Source organism: Anopheles maculipalpis, chromosome 3RL (genome assembly GCF_943734695.1).
Source record: "Anopheles maculipalpis chromosome 3RL, idAnoMacuDA_375_x, whole genome shotgun sequence".
NCBI lineage: Eukaryota > Metazoa > Arthropoda > Insecta > Diptera > Culicidae > Anopheles > Anopheles maculipalpis.
Window position 1 is genome coordinate 19,725,076 of NC_064872.1, and position 20,215 is coordinate 19,745,290.

At 43.0% G+C, this 20,215-nt stretch overlaps 1 protein-coding gene across 1 annotated transcript; it reads right to left on the bottom strand.

Annotated features, from left to right (window-relative positions):
* Positions 1–3,600: 3,600 nt before the first annotated feature.
* LOC126564062 (uncharacterized) lies at positions 3,601–15,928 on the bottom strand. The gene is made up of 7 exons (XM_050220976.1): positions 15,819–15,928; positions 7,023–7,085; positions 6,810–6,948; positions 5,420–6,740; positions 4,039–4,874; positions 3,800–3,921; positions 3,601–3,734 (listed from the first exon to the last, which is right to left on the bottom strand). Exons 1-7 carry the CDS (start codon positions 15,895–15,897, stop codon positions 3,601–3,603), a joined length of 2,694 nt encoding a protein of 897 aa, XP_050076933.1. The 5' UTR covers positions 15,898–15,928.
* Positions 15,929–20,215: the final 4,287 nt, after the last annotated feature.

The window sequence follows — 20,215 nt, forward strand, 5'->3', positions numbered from 1 at the left end:
ACAAAACACACAACACTGAAGAAAACACACGGACACACACACACACACATATGTAGAAACCGCACTTGGAAGGACAGGAATGTGTCCCCCGGGTACGAAGAGAGGCGAACTCCAAACTCCGTGTCACGGTCGGGGCTCAGCCATCCAAGCCAACAGGCAAATGGAAAACTTTGCACAGGGCTCTCCCTTTCTCTCTCCCTCTCTTTCTGTCCTGTCGTCCGGACGCAGGAAAACACGTCACACACCATCAGCAGGCGCAAACGGTTCAACAGCGAATCCAACGAAAAAAAAAATCAACGAAGACTGCGTGTGCCAAGGAACCGACCGAGGAGTTCGTGAAATTCGCGCGCGTCGGTTGTGATATTTATTGTGCGTTTCCGCGCGCGCGGCCGACCAACCCGATGACGGCGGGCGACGACTGTGTGTCCACGGTGACGACGACCACGGCGACGACTACGATGACGACGAGCAAAAGACGGCGCTGGTCTCAACTGTGGTTGCTGCGACTTTTACCCCCAGCGGGGAAGAAACAAATGCACACCCCGTGTGCATACGTGTGTGTGTGTGTGTGTGTATGTCCGTTTCTTTTTTGCGGGCGTTCTGTCCATCTCATGTTCTGCTCCCCCATATTTTTCTTCCTCCTTTCCTTCGACCACCGATGCAAATTCTCCGTTGGGCCCCCTCATTTCGGGTTATAGAGATCGATTGCTAATATTTTCTGCACCAACACACACAGCCATACATACTGCAAACTCAAAAGTGCACACAATTCATTGTGTAAGAAGAAGAGAGCAAGAGAGGGAGAGAGAAAGAGAGAAAGAAAATGAAGGAGATAGCATGAAAAGGGGGACACCTCCTCCACACTCCAGACAGTTGCCCTTTGCACCTTTGAATTACACACACACACACACACGTTGTGATCGGACCGGATCACATCACTGTGTGTGTGTGTATGCGCGCGACTTTTCGATGCACTTTTTGCATTGTGCAGTTTTGCGGCTTGCTTTCTCATTTCTTCCTTTGGCCGACGGAGTTCTGCCCAAAGGTGCACTTCTCTCACAGACACACATGTGTGTGTGTGTGCGTTGACTTATGAGCAAACTCGCGCAGTATTTGCAACACACCGATGCAACTAACCCTACGCGAGTTGCATTGTACGGTCCGGTCGCGATTTCTCTCTCTCTCACTCACTCTCTTGCTCTCTGTCTCTTTTCGGCACGTGTGAGTGAAATAAGAGAGTGCAATCGCCAGAAAGGGTGGAGGGTGGAATGGCGTGCGGTGTGCATCCGATTTCCGGATGACATGCGCTGCAGCTCCACGGCGAATGTGCAGATGCAATCGGGTACGTGTGAGTGTGCTGATGGGTTGCAGTTGCAGTTGTGTGTTTCGTATCTCTCTCACACTCGCTTCCAACAAAATCGTTGCAGTGTCCCATTTGTGGAATACGATGCAAAAAGGGTTATGCTCGTGAGTGTTTGTGAATTTACCACACATCAAGGCTGGTCAAGATCTGTTGCAGTACGTCACACCACGCGTTTGTGCCGTACAGATATACCCCTTCCCGATGGTGCTTTGTGCCGGCGGTCGTTAGAATGCAAATTTGGTTCGTTTGTGACAAAGCGTAAGCGCCCGTCTCTTATCAGGTTTCATGCGCCCGCTCACCAACACACAAACGCACATACAGTCGAGAGGCTACCGCGAGTCCGAAGGCACGGTTTCGATGTGCATGCAAACGTTTTTCCATGTGTTTGTACAATTTGTGTGAAACGATGATGCAGTTTCGGGGTTATCTCAGGTCCGTCTTAATGTACATTGAGGGCGCGGGTGCCGGGTGACTATTCCGATGGACAAAAGTGCACTTCATGGACACACACTTGTATACCTGTACCTGTTGTCTGTCTCTTTTCGATGCATTACCCGATGCTCTTCCGGAATGCTCCACCGCACCGCATCGGAACTGGATGGCAGCAAATCGGAATCATTAAACGGGATAAAAATTATCTACAAGCAAAGCATAAGAATCTGGTGCTGGGATGTGATTTTCGGACAACTTATTTTTAAATAACATGTAACAGAAGAATTTTTAGAACTCATTTATTTATTAAACTTGTTTTTCTTTTTATTCTGACTTTACTTTTATAAATACTGCGGTCTCCTCTTCTGGCAAGCTTCGGCACTTGCAGTCAACTAAATGAAGAAATGTTTTGAAAACAAATGCGCAAACAGTTCATTTAACTAACTTTTCAATATAATTTGAGGCTTCATTTTGTCATTGTCTTTTGTAGCACGATTTAAAAATCAATCAAATTGATTTGTTTCCGATTCGATTGATTCCCAATTGCATTACACCACAGCTACACCGTGAATTTTGCCTTTCTTTTATTAGTTTGCTTGAATGCACAACAGATGGCGCTGTATGACGGTGGTGTAAAACACGGTTGATGTTAGCGATGAAAAGTGTGTCTTGACTGTAGCGATGTTATTCGACGAATAATTTATTGTAGGCAGGAAAGTAATATTTTTTAAAATATTAAAACAAAATGTAGTTAATTATTTAATGAATTTTATTTATTTATAATTAATTATGACGGTCCAGTGCCGTATTGTCTATTATTCAATTTTAATAAATAAATAAATGTTTATATTAAAAAACAAATAAATTTCGTCTTACCTTTTCTGCCGTTACCGCATAGAGGCATAGGGCCCTCACCTTGCACATCGAGTCAAACGAAGTTGCCGCACGTAGGGTCCTTCAGTTAAAGATCCAGCCCACCGGAGACTGTTGAGTCTAAATTGCTCTAGAAATCGTTATTTTACCGACTCAGCCATTTCCGTATATAGAGGCATTTTTTCTTGACAAAGAGAATTTCGCCAGTTTTGGACAAAGTCCTTATCTAAGAGACATATGTAAGTACTGGAACTGTAATTATTCTATAAAGTCTCAACTTCGTCCATTGCAAAAGACATGTTGAGTGGAGAAGCTTCTACAGGGCGGCGTCTGGTTTCGGATTCGTATTCCTGTCCGGTTGTTCTCGGTTCTTACTTTACTACTGACCTCAGACAGGCGAAATTTTGGATGACTTCGAAGATGCAATCAATCAATTAATCAAATTTTAAAAAAATGGAGACAGACCTAATCCTCAAAAACTTACGGTGCCATAATAGAAGAAAATTACAAAAGTACAGAACAAAGCTGGTTTAAATATCAATTCAATTCTTTTCTCTTTTATTACTCAAAAAATTCTTCACTCACTGAGCCGATCAAGCACCAATAGTGGTGCACATCATATCTGTAAGACCAACGAAATAAAAAAAAACGAACTCCCTAACATTCCATAAATATGGTGAGCAAGATTTACAATCCAGCTCGCCTCTTACCTCACTCACGCAAACTGTCTTACGCACTAAACCGAAACAGTAAATGTCCGCGTTTCAGCGTTACATAGCGATATAAAAAATCCCACTTTTCACATCGATCGTGAGTACACGCACCAAATCAAGGGCGGGCTTCTAAATGCGATCGAAACGACGGTTATATTTTGCGCGGCAGTGGTGATTGTGTGTGTTGGTTCGGATGTCGAGAATAGGCAATGTAGGTATCTATTGCTGAGCGCAGCGTTCCTTTGGTTTGCGCTTCTTCCCGTCCGTGGCGTTATTGCGACGAGTTCCCTGTATCGGCATGTAGGGTGGCGGTACTGGACTAGAGGAACCAGGGTCGGAGAATTCAAGGATATCTAAATATGAAAGTAGATATTATATTAGCATTGTAGAGTATAGAGATGGTAATGTTTCTAATCACCTGGCTGCGATGCGTTTACGGCTGATGAGGATGTTCCAGTGGAGGTCGGTGAATGTCCCATTCCCGTTCCACCGAATGTTGGGTCAATCTTAGCGGCAATGTTATCATCCACGTATTGATTTCTTTTAGAGAGGATAAATAGGATCTCATTTTAATTTAAGGTTTTAACTGACTGGCAACTTTAAACTGTTTAAGCGCTGTTTAAGAGATTTTTTTGTTAACCAACTTGAAATTATTACCTTGAACCCGGTGAAGAAACTAAGCGTCCTCCGTTTGCGGCTTGCGTGCCAGGTCTTGGAGGCGTTCGTTGCGATGGTGCTTGCATATCAACGGCTGGATGATCCTCCTGCGACACCGGCAGTACATAGATTTCATCCTCCTTTCGACCATTCTCCACCAATCGTTGCACATTAGCGGATAGCTTTAAGTTGGGTCCACCACGTTGTTGTTGCTGTAAGAGTTGCTGTTGCTGGAACAAGAGCTGTTGCTGTTGTTTCTGCTGCTTTATCATATCGATCGGATTCGAGTAATTTTCGTCAGTGATAGCTTGTGGTGGCTGATGATGACTACCATTGACACTGCCCGATCCAGAACCATGTGACGATATGCTACCCTGTGCACGATGATTGTGTAGCGGATGTTCCGTGGTTGGTACCGGAACCGGTGGTCCGTAATAACCTCTCGCACCGGAAGCAGATCCAGTGGGAGAGATTAGTTTTGGTGGACGTAGCTGCTGCTGCTGTTGCTGATGCTGCTGCTGGAGCATATCGATCGGGTTCGAGTAGGAAGCATCAACGATTGCACCAGCATCTCCATCACCGGAAACTTCTCCGAGCGCAACCGGAGGATCTTCCTCCGATACGGTACCATCCGGACGTTGCTCTTGTTTCTGTTGCTGTAGTCTTTGTTCCTTCTTTAGTCGAGCTTTCTCACGGGCACGCTTTGCTTTGGCCCGTTCGCGTTCCTGTAGCATTTTGGCAAGCTCTTTATCTTGTGCTTCCATCGCGTACTTGCGATCGATAAATTCCTGATCCACCGGGCCACCTTCCTCTTCTTGGAGCTTGCGTGCCAATTCCTAGGTAAGGTAAATTATATTAAATTTGCATTGTAAAACATGTATGCCTGTTGGAGATTATCAGACAATACGGCGTAAGCCGTCATAGTTCAAACAAACAAATAAAGTAATGTCAAAAGACCCTATCCAACGATATTGACGAATAGCATATTAAAGATAAAATGATAATAAGTAGAGTAAATTTTGCCGTGCAGGGGATTCGACTTTAATATACAAGCGACCGACTATCTTCATTTAAGAGATATTTTTGTAGCGAAAAAACTCTGTATTTATCAAATAACATGTCGAATAACCCTGCGCACGATATCTTCTATTAACGAATTAACGATAAGAAACACTCCTCCGGTAATTGCTTTTCATACTTAACACCTTACCACACTGATAACAATAACCGCTGCTGGATACTGCCCTTCCCAAACGAGTCTGCCTCTAGTCATGGTTATTACACACTCCACATGCTATTCCAGAGTACAGACTCGCTCGAGACTGACAGATACGCGCGTTCGATCGGTTCTGTTTCGTATAAATAAAAAGTAATAACCTACCGCATCGCGCAATTCCTGCTCGAGTCGCATATCGATCTCCTGTATCTCGTCCGGCGGTAATCCCAGATCTTGCAACGTTCGAATACGATCCGTCTTGTCGTAGCTGCTATTTTTCGAATGACTCGGTGAGGCATGCGATGAGTGTGGTTGGTTCTGATAGATCGCACCGCCGCTACCGCTAGTTGAGTGCTGATGATGCGGATGATGGTGATGAAGTACACCTTTTGGAGTAGCTCCACCATTTGCATACCGATGGCTCGGGCCCGGTGCTGCTTCCGCCGGAAGTCCTAGCTGATGGAGTGGTGTTGCGGTGTAAGTACCACTGCTGGTCCCTGCCAGCGCTTCCTCAATATCATCATCATCGTACAGATTGTAGTTGATTGAGTTTGCTGTGCGCTGTAAGGGTGGTGCTTCGCTTCGTCGCATGTGAGGAACTCCACCATCGAAGGATGCATCACCTACCTCACGACCCGTTGGAGCTGGTGCTATATACTTCTCCGGTGACAACTTGATGAAGTTCGTGTTGTTCTGATAGTCAGCCTCTGTTGTCGGTACGATGTTGTTATGGCCATAGCGGGCTGCTCCAGATCTACTGGAAGATCCAGATATATCGTTTACCGTTGGAGGTAGGGGGTATTGATACTGGAAGTCATCGTTTGAAACCGGCACGTAATAAGGTCGTATACTGTCCACATTATCTGTGGTCTGTTGCGTTGGAGGAGAGAGAATCGATCGCGCAGCTTGTCGGTAGGACAAAGGTGCTGGTGCCGCTGGAGGTTGTTTCTTTTCCGGTGTGTGTGAGTGAAGGTTTATGTTGGCGTACGCTCCACCAGGTGAGATGGTCGATTCTTCATCGTCCGAATACTGATTGAAGTTTGCTGCCGGGCGTTGCTGTTCCGGTGGTGCAAACGATTCCTGATAACCTCCACGGCCATTCTGGAAGACTGGCTGGGGTGGCGGTCGTTTCGGTGCGTTCAAATCCAACGAAGCGTAATGCAGTCCCGCTTCATTGCTTTGCGCCGGAGGTGCTATAAAGTTGGAATTTCCGGGCAGTTCTTGAGCACCGTTGCTCACACCCGGCGGCTTTGGCTTTGGATGTGTTCTTGGTGGCAGTGGGAAAGGATTTTGTTCCTGAATTGGAGGCTGTCGCCCGGAGTGACCGGCACTGCCTGGCGGATGTCTACGATCACCCAGAATCGCTTGTTCCTGCAACTTACGGGCCAACAGTTCCCCACGTTGCAGTTCCATTTGGCGTTTGGCTTGAGCCTCTCGGTTCAGTTGTTCCGCAATATCTCTAGCTACCTTCGCATCCATTTCTTCTCTGTAGGGGGGAACATAGGAGGGATACAAGTGTTGAGGCAAGAAATATCGGATGAGATCGTCCACTTACTGCTCATTGATCATCTGATGGTAAAGAGCTGCTTGTCGTTCGGCATCTTCCTTTTCGCGAATCTGCTCCGACAAGGCCGTCGGAAAATCCTGCCGAACGATTTGGTTGCGTTGTTTATTGCCCTTGTAATGTTCATTAACTGTAAACATGCAAACAAGAAAAAAAATGTATTAAAACACAGTCCTAATTCTTGAATAACAAAATACTACTTACTCTCTTGGTTCTGCAGCTGATAAGCTAAGGCACCATCTTCTCGGACCAACCATTCCTTGCAAACTGTGAAGTAAAGTAGGATAAAAACAAGAATTCTTATTAAGGTCACTACGTACTATTTGTGAAACCTTACACAACATCCCATTTTGTAAACTAATGTCCAATTTGTTGGTAAATTATCCGCTCTTCCTCATTGCACTTAACCTTCGCTTAATTCCCGCCACTTTATAATGGGACAAAACTGAATCATTCAGAAGCGTCGACCTGATGATCTACGGCAACCCCGTAAACCGGGCGTGTAGAGGCACGGGGTTATATACGTGAATAACAAAACACTAATTTGTTTTACAAATTGCAACCCGGTGAGCCGCATCTTGCCTCCAAGAGCGAGCGAGAACAAAACAATGCGCTTTTGGGTCGTGTCGGTTCGAGACGAAGGATAATAACCTTAAAAACACCATCCTCGACTCACTCTGCCTCGTGGATATTATGCACAAAAACACACACCCCAATGATTGCCGGTTAATGATTTAACCACGCTGAAAAAAGATGCTGGCCTTCGTTCGCGTGTGTCTGACATTGGCTTTTTGGTATCACCGACTTTTCTACTGCCTGGTGGATAACCTTGACCTTGTGCTGAAGATGATACTGCGAATGGAGATTGCTACGTGAAAGAGAGAACGAGATTCTTGTCCAGGCTACAAAACATCGGACACATTAATATCAGATCTCTCCCCTCTGTCCTCTGTCTGCGCTCTAGAAGTATCCAGAGCCTAAATGGCCTTGAAGAGGACATCGTCTTACCAAGGTGGTTTGCGACGAGCCTCCCAAAAAACGATATAAATCAAGATGGATTTATTCGTTTGTTTCACGCGTTTCTTGGTGCTTTTTTTTCCTTTCTTATCATTTTGTGATCTTGTACATCCCGAAGACACATTACTGCAGCTGGCTGCATTCTTTATGGAATATAAAAGGCGACCGAGCTCGGGCAACAGCATCTCATTTCCGAGTCCGATACCGGTGAAGACAGTAGTAGGTTGCGTATTTGCCGGTGCAAAGTTTGCCAAAACCGAAAAGCTCTCCATTCTCCATCATAATGCAGAAGAACCTTCAGATTGTGTTGCTGATGCTGCTGGGCGTTGCATCGACGTTGGTAAGGGTTTTGAAAGCTAGATTGACTTTGTCGCCAAAGACGCATAGTAAATGTCTCTCTCAATCTCTATTCGTGCTTTCTATTCTGCAGGCTTTCTTTACCGAGGAGCAGCACGAAATTGCCAAAGCATTGGTGGACTCCTGCCACGCTGAACTTGGCGGTGATCTGCCAGAGGACTTTGCCACCAAAATGCGCCTAGGTGATCTAACGCTAAACAGCGAAATTTCAAAGGTAAGGAGTCTTTTTGCTGAAGATCTTCATTCGCTAGTGAAGTATTCTAATATTTTACTCTAACGATCTTTCTCCTCCAGTGTACGATCCAGTGTATATTCGCCAAGGTTGGCTTCACGGATGAGGATGGAGTGGCCAACCGGGCAGTGCTGATCACCAAACTGTCCAAGGGTAATCCCGTCGAAAAGGCCGAAACGTTTGCCGATGTGTGTGAGAAGAACGAGGGTGAGACTAAGTGCGATAAGGCGTTCAGCTTGTACGAGTGCTACAACAAGAACAAATCCATCTTTGACTGAGCCATCTGTTCTGATACAACCCTCACCGTCATCAACATACATCATCGCCAAGCAGTTGTTGAGTATAAAGTTTGAGACTATTTGAAAACATATAAAAGGAATTCGTGTAGTGGAGTATTTGCGAGGATCGAAGACTTGATGACAAGAAGCTAGAACTACTTGTCGCTTCCTTTTCAATGAGATATAGTTGTTAAAAATGGATGTTCAATTAATGCACCCGTTGGCGAGAACATCTTCAACAAGATTTATTGAATTCATTACGCCATTACAACTCGCAACTATTCTGGTTCTTCTGGTGGCAAGATAGGCTCATAAATCAGTGTCAGAAACAAGTTTAAGCAATGTTTTAGTCTATACATCATAACACATCGTATGCATGTTCTTCGTTATAGTCCTGTTCTTGGGCCGGTTCTTATCTACAAATATATCCGGTGTCGTTTTTGACAAGAACATTTTAAATAGCTACTACATCAGTCCTAACTAATTCCATTTGAAACTTGAAACCGAATAATCTCTCGACAACATCCGCATCCGTACGTATCGATAGTTTATCTTCCTCCTGTCTTTTTCCCTTTAAAAAACCACCTTATTAACATACTCTTCACATCACGGGAAACTCATGCCGCTGATTTTTACTTTCTAACGAAATAACATATCGCGATATTTAAAGCGAGGTGCTTAGTGCCCACATGATTAGTATAGGCACACGAATGCAACAGGTTAAACCCGTCCTGTATCCGGACGCGCGCGCGGAATGCTGTAACCGGCATGAAGGACCGCGGGACCGCGGAACCGGGAGGAAATAAGGCTCACACAAACCAGCCATCCTAAAAGCAAATATAGGAGAGCGAGAGATTCGCGAGATGAGAACCACAAACAGACGTTTTACTCCTTGTGTGTGCAAGCACGCGCGCGCTCGCGCATTGCTCGTTACTGCCCGCGGGGTTCATGGAACGGGTTTATTTTTGAATGAAAAGATGAAAGTCTTTTCTTCCAACGGATGTAACGGGATAACGGGAATGCACCGTGCTGTAATGTACCAGTGTGTAGGACGGTTTACAAGTTACTGCGGAACGAAAGCAATCTTTTTAGTTAGACGATTTGTTATTGTATACCGTATGAAAAATTAATCTTTACTGATATATTTATTCTTGCCTGTAGAGCGAGAGATGATAAAAGAAAGCATAACAATTGGTTGTTCCAGGGTGTTATGGGGAACAATACTTTTTGAATATGAATCAAATTTATATGATATATCAGGACTATAAATAAGTTAAGCGTCCTAAATTCTTCAACTTCATTTTGGTGCAATGTAGCAATACTGCCATTTCGAAGTGTCATCTTTAGGCTATGTTTTCCCCTACCTGTCTTATTGCTGAAGTGTAAAAAAGTAGTTTCCAAGAGCTTCTATAAAATGGCAACTTCTTCCTGGCTAAACGACCTACGAGGTCGGCCGCCAAAAATATTCAAAAACGCTTAAATGGACCTACACTACCCGCTGTACAGCCCAGACAAGGCCCCTACTGATTATCATCAGCTGAGCAGCACTTCTCCAATTTTGGAAAAGTGAAAAAATGGATCGATGAATGCATAGCGTCCTAAGAACCCTTCTGTTTTCTGGATGGAATCCGTAATTTGCCAAAAACATGGCAAAAGTGAAGTTCAACGTTAGAAAAATGGGGGTAAATTGAAAGAGGGGCTTTGTAAATTGAAAGAGCTACCAAGTCTTTCTTACCAAGCATTCAATTTCGAAAAAAATTTGCACAAACTTATTCATAGCTCTGATACTTTTACAAAATAGAATAGAAATCAGTCTTTAACGTCTTAAAAAGAACTTAGAGAATGCTTTCCAGTGCTTCGAAACTATAATCTAAAATCACATGTCAAAGTATGTAATATGTTTAACAAATCTCCTTAAATTTGCTGGGTCTTTAAGGGTCTTAAATATAAAGTGTCAGGATGTGTCAAAAGCAATGAATAGAAAATTCCAGATTAAAGACTCTCGACCCATATAATGAAACTTTTGAAACACTTAGTGATTTTTATTTTCAATGGATAGTGGAAACCGACAAAATAAAAGTGTAATTGAACAGTTTGTTTGCATCAGCACGCAAAATCATTTACAACGGCATGAATTTAACTCTCAAATTAATTTGAAAAGTAGTTTCAATTAGTGTTTTATTTTTTAATGAAAGCTTGTTGTAAAGTTCCGAAAGTCGTGATGCAAATTTCAGTTAACGGAGTGCAAAATTCCGTTAAATGATTGCAAAGTTCCGCAACGGACTAACAATATTCCACTATCGATTGGAAACATTCTCCTAATGATAAAGATCCGACATGCTTTTCGTGATCTTTAACGCAATATACAAATCCATAACACCTTATAGAATGCAGTCAATACAAAATACACTAAAAATATTCCCCCATCAATTTCGCCATAAGGACTTAAACTTTTTTGCAAGACCTTACACTATCGAAATAATTCGCCATACGGACTCAAAAATTTTGGAAGATATCCCACAGTTAAAAGTGATTAATTCCATCGGTTACGCTCACATACGTTCACGAGTGTTGAATACTACCTAGACTCGTTTGAATAATTTTCTTATAAATTGCTCGTAGGTCAAGAACAGGAAGACTCCGGATAACAATTACATAAAATCGAGCCATTAACACAAAGCTCATATTATTACATACACTCTGGCAACTCGAACACAAAATACAACTCAATACAAATTCATGGATGCTTCTAACATTCTATAGAAAATGACAGATTAAGCCTCTTGGATGCTTCAAGCGAAATGGACGTCAAGGCTCCCAAAAGTGCTAACCGAGGCGAAGCAAAGATCCTAATATAAGGTCTCTTATGCGGCCACTTTCAACAGTCTCTAGGCTGGAGTGTTGCCTTTTCGTCTAGAGTGAACAGACAACTTATTTTGTTAAAAAAAAGTTATGTGAAAACAGTAAATTACTCAGTTTTATGGGATTAAAATCCCGTGCAATCACTTTTCATGCAACCCATTTTATTCTCGCCCTTTTTTCGTCTTGCGTATTGCTCTCCTTCTCTCACGCTCTGGGCAACAAACATCGTCAAGCCGTACAGCATTCCAATCGTACCGTATTTCCACGGTACAATTTTCCAGCACACGATCGAGTGTTTTCGCTCAAGATTGGCAACGGGTTTTTCCTCCCTCGGGTAGGACCGGTCATTGCACTTGTGCGGGAATTTTCTCAAAATATGAAAATGGAACTAAGGAAACACAGTCAGCCGCAGCAGGGTGAAATTGTTGATATCCAGCAGTGCAGTATAGTAAAAAATAGTTTGCAAAATGGAAATCAAATAGAAGAAAGCAAAAAAAAACGAAACGGAAAACGGAAGAAACTCTACACGGCCAAAAAAAAAAAAAAAATGATAAGACGGATTGGATTGCAAAAATAAAACAGCTAAATGTTGTCGAGCGATACGATTTAATTACTGGACCGAAAGAGAAAAGAGTCATGACGATCGGTGATTGATCATCAGATGATAGTGAGCATTTGAATGGGAAATCTGTGGGATTTCTTGACGTTGAGACGTGTGCCCAGTGTGATTGAGAGTAAAAGTAAATGCCACTGGGTGGGTGAAAGTGTAACACACCCCACACGAAACCCAGCTTAACTGTGTTGTTGTTGGCGCAACGGAAACCCAACGGGGTGGATAATTATTATCAAACCTTTTTTTTTTTACTGAGCGAATGGTTTGCTTCCAAAACGAACTATTTTGCGAAAAAAAAAATCAAATGGAAAGGAAAAATAGATTACGAGAGTAATGAGGAGCTTCAAAATTGCTTCCCCAACACTCCAACAAACACGGATGTGCACAAAAATGGGAAACAATGAAAGGAAGAGAAGAAAAAAACCCTCAAAACCACAACAAAGGTCTCTTATGCTAAGTGGAGAAAACGGTGGAACTCGAATGCTCGAATTTTTCCTCGCGAACACCACACAACAAAGAAAAAATGGCAACGAAAACGTGGAACGCGCGCCAGCGCCAAATCTTTTCGGTTGCATCGTTTCGAACGGAACACGTTGCGCTGTGTGTGTGCCGTAGTTTCGGTTTGGGAATTTAGCTGTAAAACTTGTCTTTCTTCCCGGCATTCGATCATAATTTTCATCCAGTCAAGCGCTCGGAGCAAGATTTTCATTCAGCCCGGCCGGGATCCGTATAGGTAGATCACTACAAAAACGACCCCAAAATAAATGCCTTTTGCCGTGGTTGCTTTATGTTGTATCTTCACACGATCGTCGTCTAAAAATAGACCCTCCTCGCATCCCTCCTCCCTTTCCGGATGATGATCATGCACATGATGATGATGATGATGAACGACCAAACCGACACGATGGATGGTATTATATAGCCCTTCGCTTGATCGGTCGGGTCTTCTCATCCGATTCCCTTCATTACAGGCGGCTAAAAATATTGCTTCCTAATGCTGCTACCATCGAGCACTACTACACTGCAGCACGGCTCTTTGACACGGTGCAACGGTGAACAATGAATATGAGAAAGAGTTCATTGCCATCGGGTTTGGAGGGTGTTTCGGATTTACACGATTGAGTGGATGCTCTTGAAGTAACTGCACGGCTGTGTGTGCATTTCTTTAATGTTTGCCGGGAAAACATGTGGAAAACAGATACACATAAATACAGTTTGAGCCAAGATGTATTGGAACGCTTTTTTGGAGGGCGAAAATGTACGTTAAAAGAGGAAATATCTGTCAACAACAATAGATTTTCTGGAAATACAGTGCTTGGCATGGCTTTATGGTTCCTAATTTGGAGAATAAATCAGAATTACATTGTCGGCGATCAGCTTCACCCCCGTCATGGACCGAGAATGATTTGAAAAGATCCTCAGATTGAAATCTGATTTCTTTGCTGGTGTTGACTCGAAGCGTGATTGACACCTATGTTATTTTAACTTCTTAGACATTGATGGCGCCAAAGTGGGGATTTATGTGACATTTTGATATTAGGTCTTCTGAGTCTGTATGGAGCTGTATGGAGTGCTCCGGTGGTAAAGACGACTCATAGCAAGGACTGTTTATCCATCTACGTGGTAACACCAAATCTAGTAAACTATTCGATGGCCGGGTGACCGATTAGGTCGCCCTAAACGAAGACTGTATGGATGAATGTTCTGTCAATTGAGCTCAGGACAGCTACATTTTCGTGATAATTTTCTATGCATCTAACGGTCGTAGAAGATCTAATGATCTAAGGAAGTGACTTCAGGAGTCAATTTGATAGTCTCTGGTTTCTTCGCAAGCAGGAAAATGTTTTTAATGGCATATTGACTATGGCTAATGATCAAAATGGTACGATAGATGGTACGAACACATCTTCGAACTAGTATCGCAATAGACGTCTGTATAATAACGATACGATAAAGTGCATGGCAGATTACTGAGAACATTGATAGAGTTTTTATTTTATCTCCCAAAAATACATGCACTTATAGTTGTGTTAACAACTGTACCACTCCTTTCTACCAAGACCCTAAAGATCGCTTAAATAAGTATAGAACTTGTCCCTCAATCGAACGTTCCTCCAGATATCTGTCCACAGTTACGTTCACAATCTTTGAGGTGAGGTACATAATGTGCTCTTCCGCCCTTTTCCTGTGACATCTTTCTAGACATTGACAACACACGCGACACACAACATGCATCGCAAGACAAACACGGTTCCGATTGACAATGATGTGCATTTGGTTTAATAAATCTCTTACATCTCTATCCATATTTTCAGCTGACCAAACAGGGAATGTGTTGTGTTTGGTCAACATATAAACAGCTTGGAAGGTTTGATACTCTTAGAAAAAAAAAAGTATCGCCTTGCCTCGTTCTTATCAACAAACTAACGCACCCCAAGCTGTTAGAAACCTTAAAGCGAGCAAACATAAAACCGACACAATCAAAACCGACATGCTTGTGGTTCTCATCGGTTCCAGTTATCTTAGCAATGATTCGTTGCTGTTCGACACATTACAAATTCCACGAAACGTGGCCCGGTGTACAATTGGGTGGGAAGTGGTACTTGTTGTGTAAGGCAACTTCTCACATCATAATCAAAGCATTTGCTAATGTTGCTCCAATTCCAATCCGAACTGTTCGCAGCACGGCGAGGAGGAGAACGATGCCGGAGACCCGGAATGTCCCCACCATTGCGACAAATTGTGTCCAATTAAAAGTCTACTCCGAATTGAATTAAAAATCAGCAGCATCATGTGGGAATGAGGAGAAGCTACCCTCATTGCTTCGGCTGCTATTTGCTTTGTGCAGATGATTGACTGATCCAGATCTTTGCCGTACACTTCATCTTCCACGCGACAGGTCGTCCGTACCGTTTGACCCTCCATTCGGGGTGCAGTAAGAAGACGATGAAGAGAGCAAATATATGTGGTGAAAGTCATTCACCAACCTTTGCACGCGATGAACGATGAAACAAAAGTGACATCAATTATCGTTCGGGGTACTGTTTTAATTGCTAGTTTTCTTGCTACATCTTTGCAGATAGATTTATTCGAATTGCTAGTTTTTTTTGGGTTATAGCACGATTGTCTTTTTAATGTGGTGGTGATTACAGTACCTCGGGAAGCACCCTAAATAACCGTCTATTTTTACGGTGAAGTGCATCGTAATCGCTTATTCAATAGAAGAGATATTCGACGTCTAGAACATGGTCCCAATTAAACAGCCGATTAGCAGTTGCACGGACAGTGTAGACGGTAATGTAACAGTCAAGCAATCACTAAGATCTGGGATCGTATCTCAACTAGATAAACGATCATAGAGAAAGGAAAGGTAGGTTTTACGGGCTAACATAACATGGCGTGAAGAAATATGTATGATGACCCCGAGGACACTTCGACCGATCGCGAATTAAAGTTAATAAGACGTGTAAGTGTAATTATGTATTTTTACACAACTTATCTCTACTTCTCCTTTTGAATGTCAAATTTCTAGCCTCTACAATCACCCAAGGAAAGGTGCGTGCAATTTCCCAACAAAACCAATCCCAGGAAAGAAAAGGAACAAAAAAAAACGTGCACATTTTTATGGAAGTCCAACTTACCTTCCGTTACACGGCCACTTTTCGGGAACGTATCCGTCACCTTCAGGTCCGGCATTTCGGTGATTGAAAAATGGGCCATCGCTGTTTTTTAAGGGGGCAGCGCAAGGGAAGTCAGATGTGTTCCACTTTTCACCCTGGCCAACCAAACAGGAGCAGCAGCCTCTCTGTAACTTGTTGCGTTTGTTTGACAGCTGTTCTTGGACTTGGGGAGGGCAGCAGAGCAAAAGTAGGCTATGCTGTGTTGCGTGTTCTTAGCTTTTTCACGATCTCGTTGCTACTAAATTGGCACCAAGAGATGAACGTTCTGATCACTGTTCTTCATTTTCTTTTACCGGGTGGCTTTAGCTTTGTGGACACTACCATCAGCTCCAGCAAAGAGCAGCAGCAGCAGCCAAGGTGAAAGGCTTTGGTCGACAAACTTTGGATGGTTACATTCACGTTACACGGCGAAGGTATGGGGGAGCGGGCTGCGACAGGAAATAAGAAAGACAAGAAAGAAGAAGCGCATTAAACATGCAACATCAGTAGCGAGAAAGGGGTTGTTTTTTTATTGTTGTTGTTGGGGACACGGTGGCACCGTGGAACAACGCGGTGTGCAGCATGTTTACACACACTCACACACACACACACAGAGACTTGTGCAGGGAGCAGTCGAGAACGAAATGACACACCTTCTCCGAATGTGTGCTGTTTTTTTTTTTTGCTGTTAAACTGTTGCCCTCGTTGAAAATCGACCGTTTCCGGAACAGTAATTGCCAGTAAAGTATACACACAAGCCCGTTCCCTCGACACAAACACACAAAACAACACTCTTGCCAGTGGCGCCGTCACCTATCGGATGACGAAATTTCACTTCGAACTAGCAATAAAAGAAAAACCAATTCGATTCAGCACAGATTACAATTGTCGGCTTTTGTTGCGCATTGTGATTCGCATCAAACAAAAAAATAGGCACACACGAATCGGATCAATTAACACACAACCTCATATCGAGTGACAGCAGCAGAACAACAACAAGCCGCGGATCACAACTCCCCATATACACACGACGCACACGCACCGTACGCGAGTGCTGGCAGGTTAATAATCTCCGGAGTGAAAGTGACACCCTCGTTTGTGACAGATAACCATCTGCAACTGTACACTACACTGCACGCACAATACAGCACAATGGATGATGATGAAACTTCAATTGTTTCAACGGTAGAACTGTTTTAATAAAGCACCGAACAACGGGCTACCAAAACAAAACATTTGATCGACGCGCACGCCACCCTGCTATACGCACACACGTCCGTTCGGGGTGAACTGTTGGGAGAGAATTGTTGGTGCGTTTTATGCTTGCTGCGGGCGTACGCACGGCTGCTGTTCAACTCGCGTAATATGGGAGAGTTGACTGAGAGAGAGAGAGAGAGAGAGAGAGAGAGAGAGGCTTTTACCATGTATGCTCGCAGATGGTGTAATATACAGTGATGGACGTAAAAAAAAAGATGCTGAAGTAAGTAGCTATTTTCTCGCCTAATTTTACAGTGGACATGAAAATCTAATGAATATTTTTCTTAAATACACTGTAAAAATATAAAATACACTATAAAAATAATAAATAAAAATACACTAATGATGAATTATTTCGTAAATCCTGATCAGGAAATGCCAAAAGCAATGCTACTTCTACGTTTGCGGATAGTGTGGATGGATCAATTCCCATCCGGACCGTTTCCCCGTAGTTGACGGGGAGTGCAGTATTATTATAACGTGCGTACTGTTTAATTAGGTGGTATCACTAGCAAGTAAACTATTACAAGTAAACCTTCAAAGTCAAAACCCTTCTTTTGAGCAGTGGTTTGGAGGGTTCTTTTGAGTGGTTTTTGCTTGTTTGATTGAATGGTCGTTAAGGCAAGAAGATGAGATGATTGAAATTCAATCCATAAGCTGTGCTGTGGAAGATTTCTTTGAAAAGCAAATTACAGCAAATTTAACTTATGTGCGCTTCTTGTACATGGCAATTATTTGTTAACTAATTCTTAAGCGATTTTCTAAACAGTTTGTAAAACGTTATTTCATAAAAATGCTCAGTTTGTTGGAAACTACTGTGCTGTGGATGGATTTTTGTAGAGAGCAAATAAAAAGCTTCCAGCAAAAATCCTTCTTACAGCAAATTATCGTACGCAAAGACAAAATTTGCCCTGTGGTACATTGAAATTAGATTTTTAAAAACATGAGGTAAATGTTTATGTTAGTTACTGTTACCAAGAAAGAGAGCTGTTCGGAATTCAATATTAGCACTGTAAAGTATTACAGAAAATTTGTGGCACCTTTACAGGATTCTTTCAAGTTCTTATACCACCAAGTTCCATTACATAAATCCACGTGCTGAAAACGTGTGTGTTTTAGCGTACCATCGAAAGTATAAGTGGCACAACAAACCCCTTTTCGAAGCATGTTATTTATCCCTGTTCATTTAAAACAACATCCACCACTGACCAGCCAGACGCAATGGCAGATGTGCATGAATACAACGAAAAAGGCTCAATAATTATTGACTTCCTGTAAATGACCTCGACTTCTTCCTTGAGCTAAAGTGATTCGTACGTTCGTACCACCGTAATGAAGCCCACTCTATCCAACGCACTCATCTCCTTCCGCTGTGTAATATTACCAATGCCCAATTATCCTCCCTTGTGTGCTGATCCACATCACGCGTTTCACGCGTATTATCCTCACCGCTGGCGTGGCTAGTAACAGCTCGTTTAAAATCCTCTACGGTTACAACTGCCGGCAAAGCAGGTGGTAAACGGCAGAACAACCAAACGCCTTGGTAAACATTTCGTGACAGTGTTACCTCATAGCCAGCGGTCAGCTTGTGTAGGGTATGTGAGAAAACAAAACAATCTCACAAACATGGGTAATGTGTGCTGTTTATCGTTTCTCCCGGGGTACGCAAATAAGGCACACAAAAAGCGTCCACATTCCAGAGCGTACATGGCGAAAGGGGAGTCATCACCTTAACCTTCTAGCTGCTAGAGAGCTAGAGTGCTGGACCGACTAGCTGATCATCACATACACCCTTCACGATCACGTTGCCGTTGAGTCGTGATCCACTCACAGATACAAACGTTCCCTTATCCCTTATTCGAGTGTTACACACAAAAAGTGAAACGGTTTCTCTTTGTTTCAATGGGTCCCGTACACACTATTACACGTGAAGTTGGGAGGTTTTTTAACACGCCTCCCCCTCCCAACCCACGTTTCTGTAACGGGTCAGATTCTTGCAAGAAAGGTCACATTCTTCATGGAAGCTAGATCGCCACACACACACACATACACACATGCGTATACGCCCGTAATAATGCTACTCGATCTTGATCTGCTATGCTGGCGACTATTATAGGCGACAGCAGCTTGTCGAGCATGACTAACTTTTTTCCCATCCTCTCATCCGCGAAGCCAGGCCACATCTCTTTGGAATGTTGTTGTTTTTTGTTTCATTCTCATTTATGTTTGTGTGTTTTTTTTTTGCTTCTGCTGTCTATTATTACCTGCTACTCTCCGCGGGATTGGGTTCGTTGCTTGTGCTAACGGTGAGCTTTTTCTCCTTTCCGTTCGGCCTTACGCATACGGCCCGAAGTCTATCGATGTTTCTTTTTGCAGGGACTCCACTGCTGTAACGGAATCTTTTCTTTCGGAGTTTGTTGCGGATCGAAGATGTGGAAATTTGATCTCTTTCTTTTTTGGTGCGTATGGGCGCACACAATCTCACTCACAGCCTCTACGGGTACGTCGAATCAAATGTCACCAATTTGATTTTTGCTACACACTTTATCTTCGCTTAAAGGAAGCTAGTTTGCTTTTTTCTTCTATTATAAAAGAACAGCATAAGAAAATAGCCTCACAACCACACATCACTGGAGCGGCAGGGCAATTAAAGCCATCGATCGATCACTTTTCGCTCGCCTTTACCACCAAAGCTAAGTTTCTTTTCTCATTATAACACACAGCACAGCACACTCGGTCGAAATTCTAATGAAATGTTTTTAGTTAAAACTTATTTGTAACACCGTTGTGCCACATAATTCTCCCACGGCCTGACAACGCCGTAGCGGAACCTTCTACGTCGAGGGATAAAAACAAACTTCGGTGCCCTTGCCACTGTGGAACCGAGCATTGCTGTTCTTTGATGGTGAAAGCTTTCATGCGGTTTTTGTTGGTGTGTGCGTGAGCGATCGTATGTCATGAGAGACTTTTGCTATAATATTATCTCTTCAATTTATTTGAGACATCTTAAATATATTAAAGACGAATTAATAGTTTTTGAGCTCTAAAATTAGGTTAATTTTTTGGTGACTACTAACGAGTTATATTAAACAAAAAACTAAAACGTTTCTAACACGCATCTC

What these genes read in the sequence shown, in the direction of transcription:
- LOC126564062 (XM_050220976.1), bottom strand. Translation starts at nt 15,897, where the DNA reads ATGGCCCATTTTTCAATCACCGAAATGCCGGACCTGAAGGTGACGGAT. An exon ending in AAGTGGCCGTGTAACGGAAG is followed by an intron (nt 7,086 to 15,818) that starts GTAAGTTGGACT and finishes TTTACTTCACAG; the next exon opens with TTTGCAAGGAATGGTTGGTC. An exon ending in TCAGCTGCAGAACCAAGAGA is followed by an intron (nt 6,949 to 7,022) that starts GTAAGTAGTATT and finishes GCATGTTTACAG; the next exon opens with TTAATGAACATTACAAGGGC.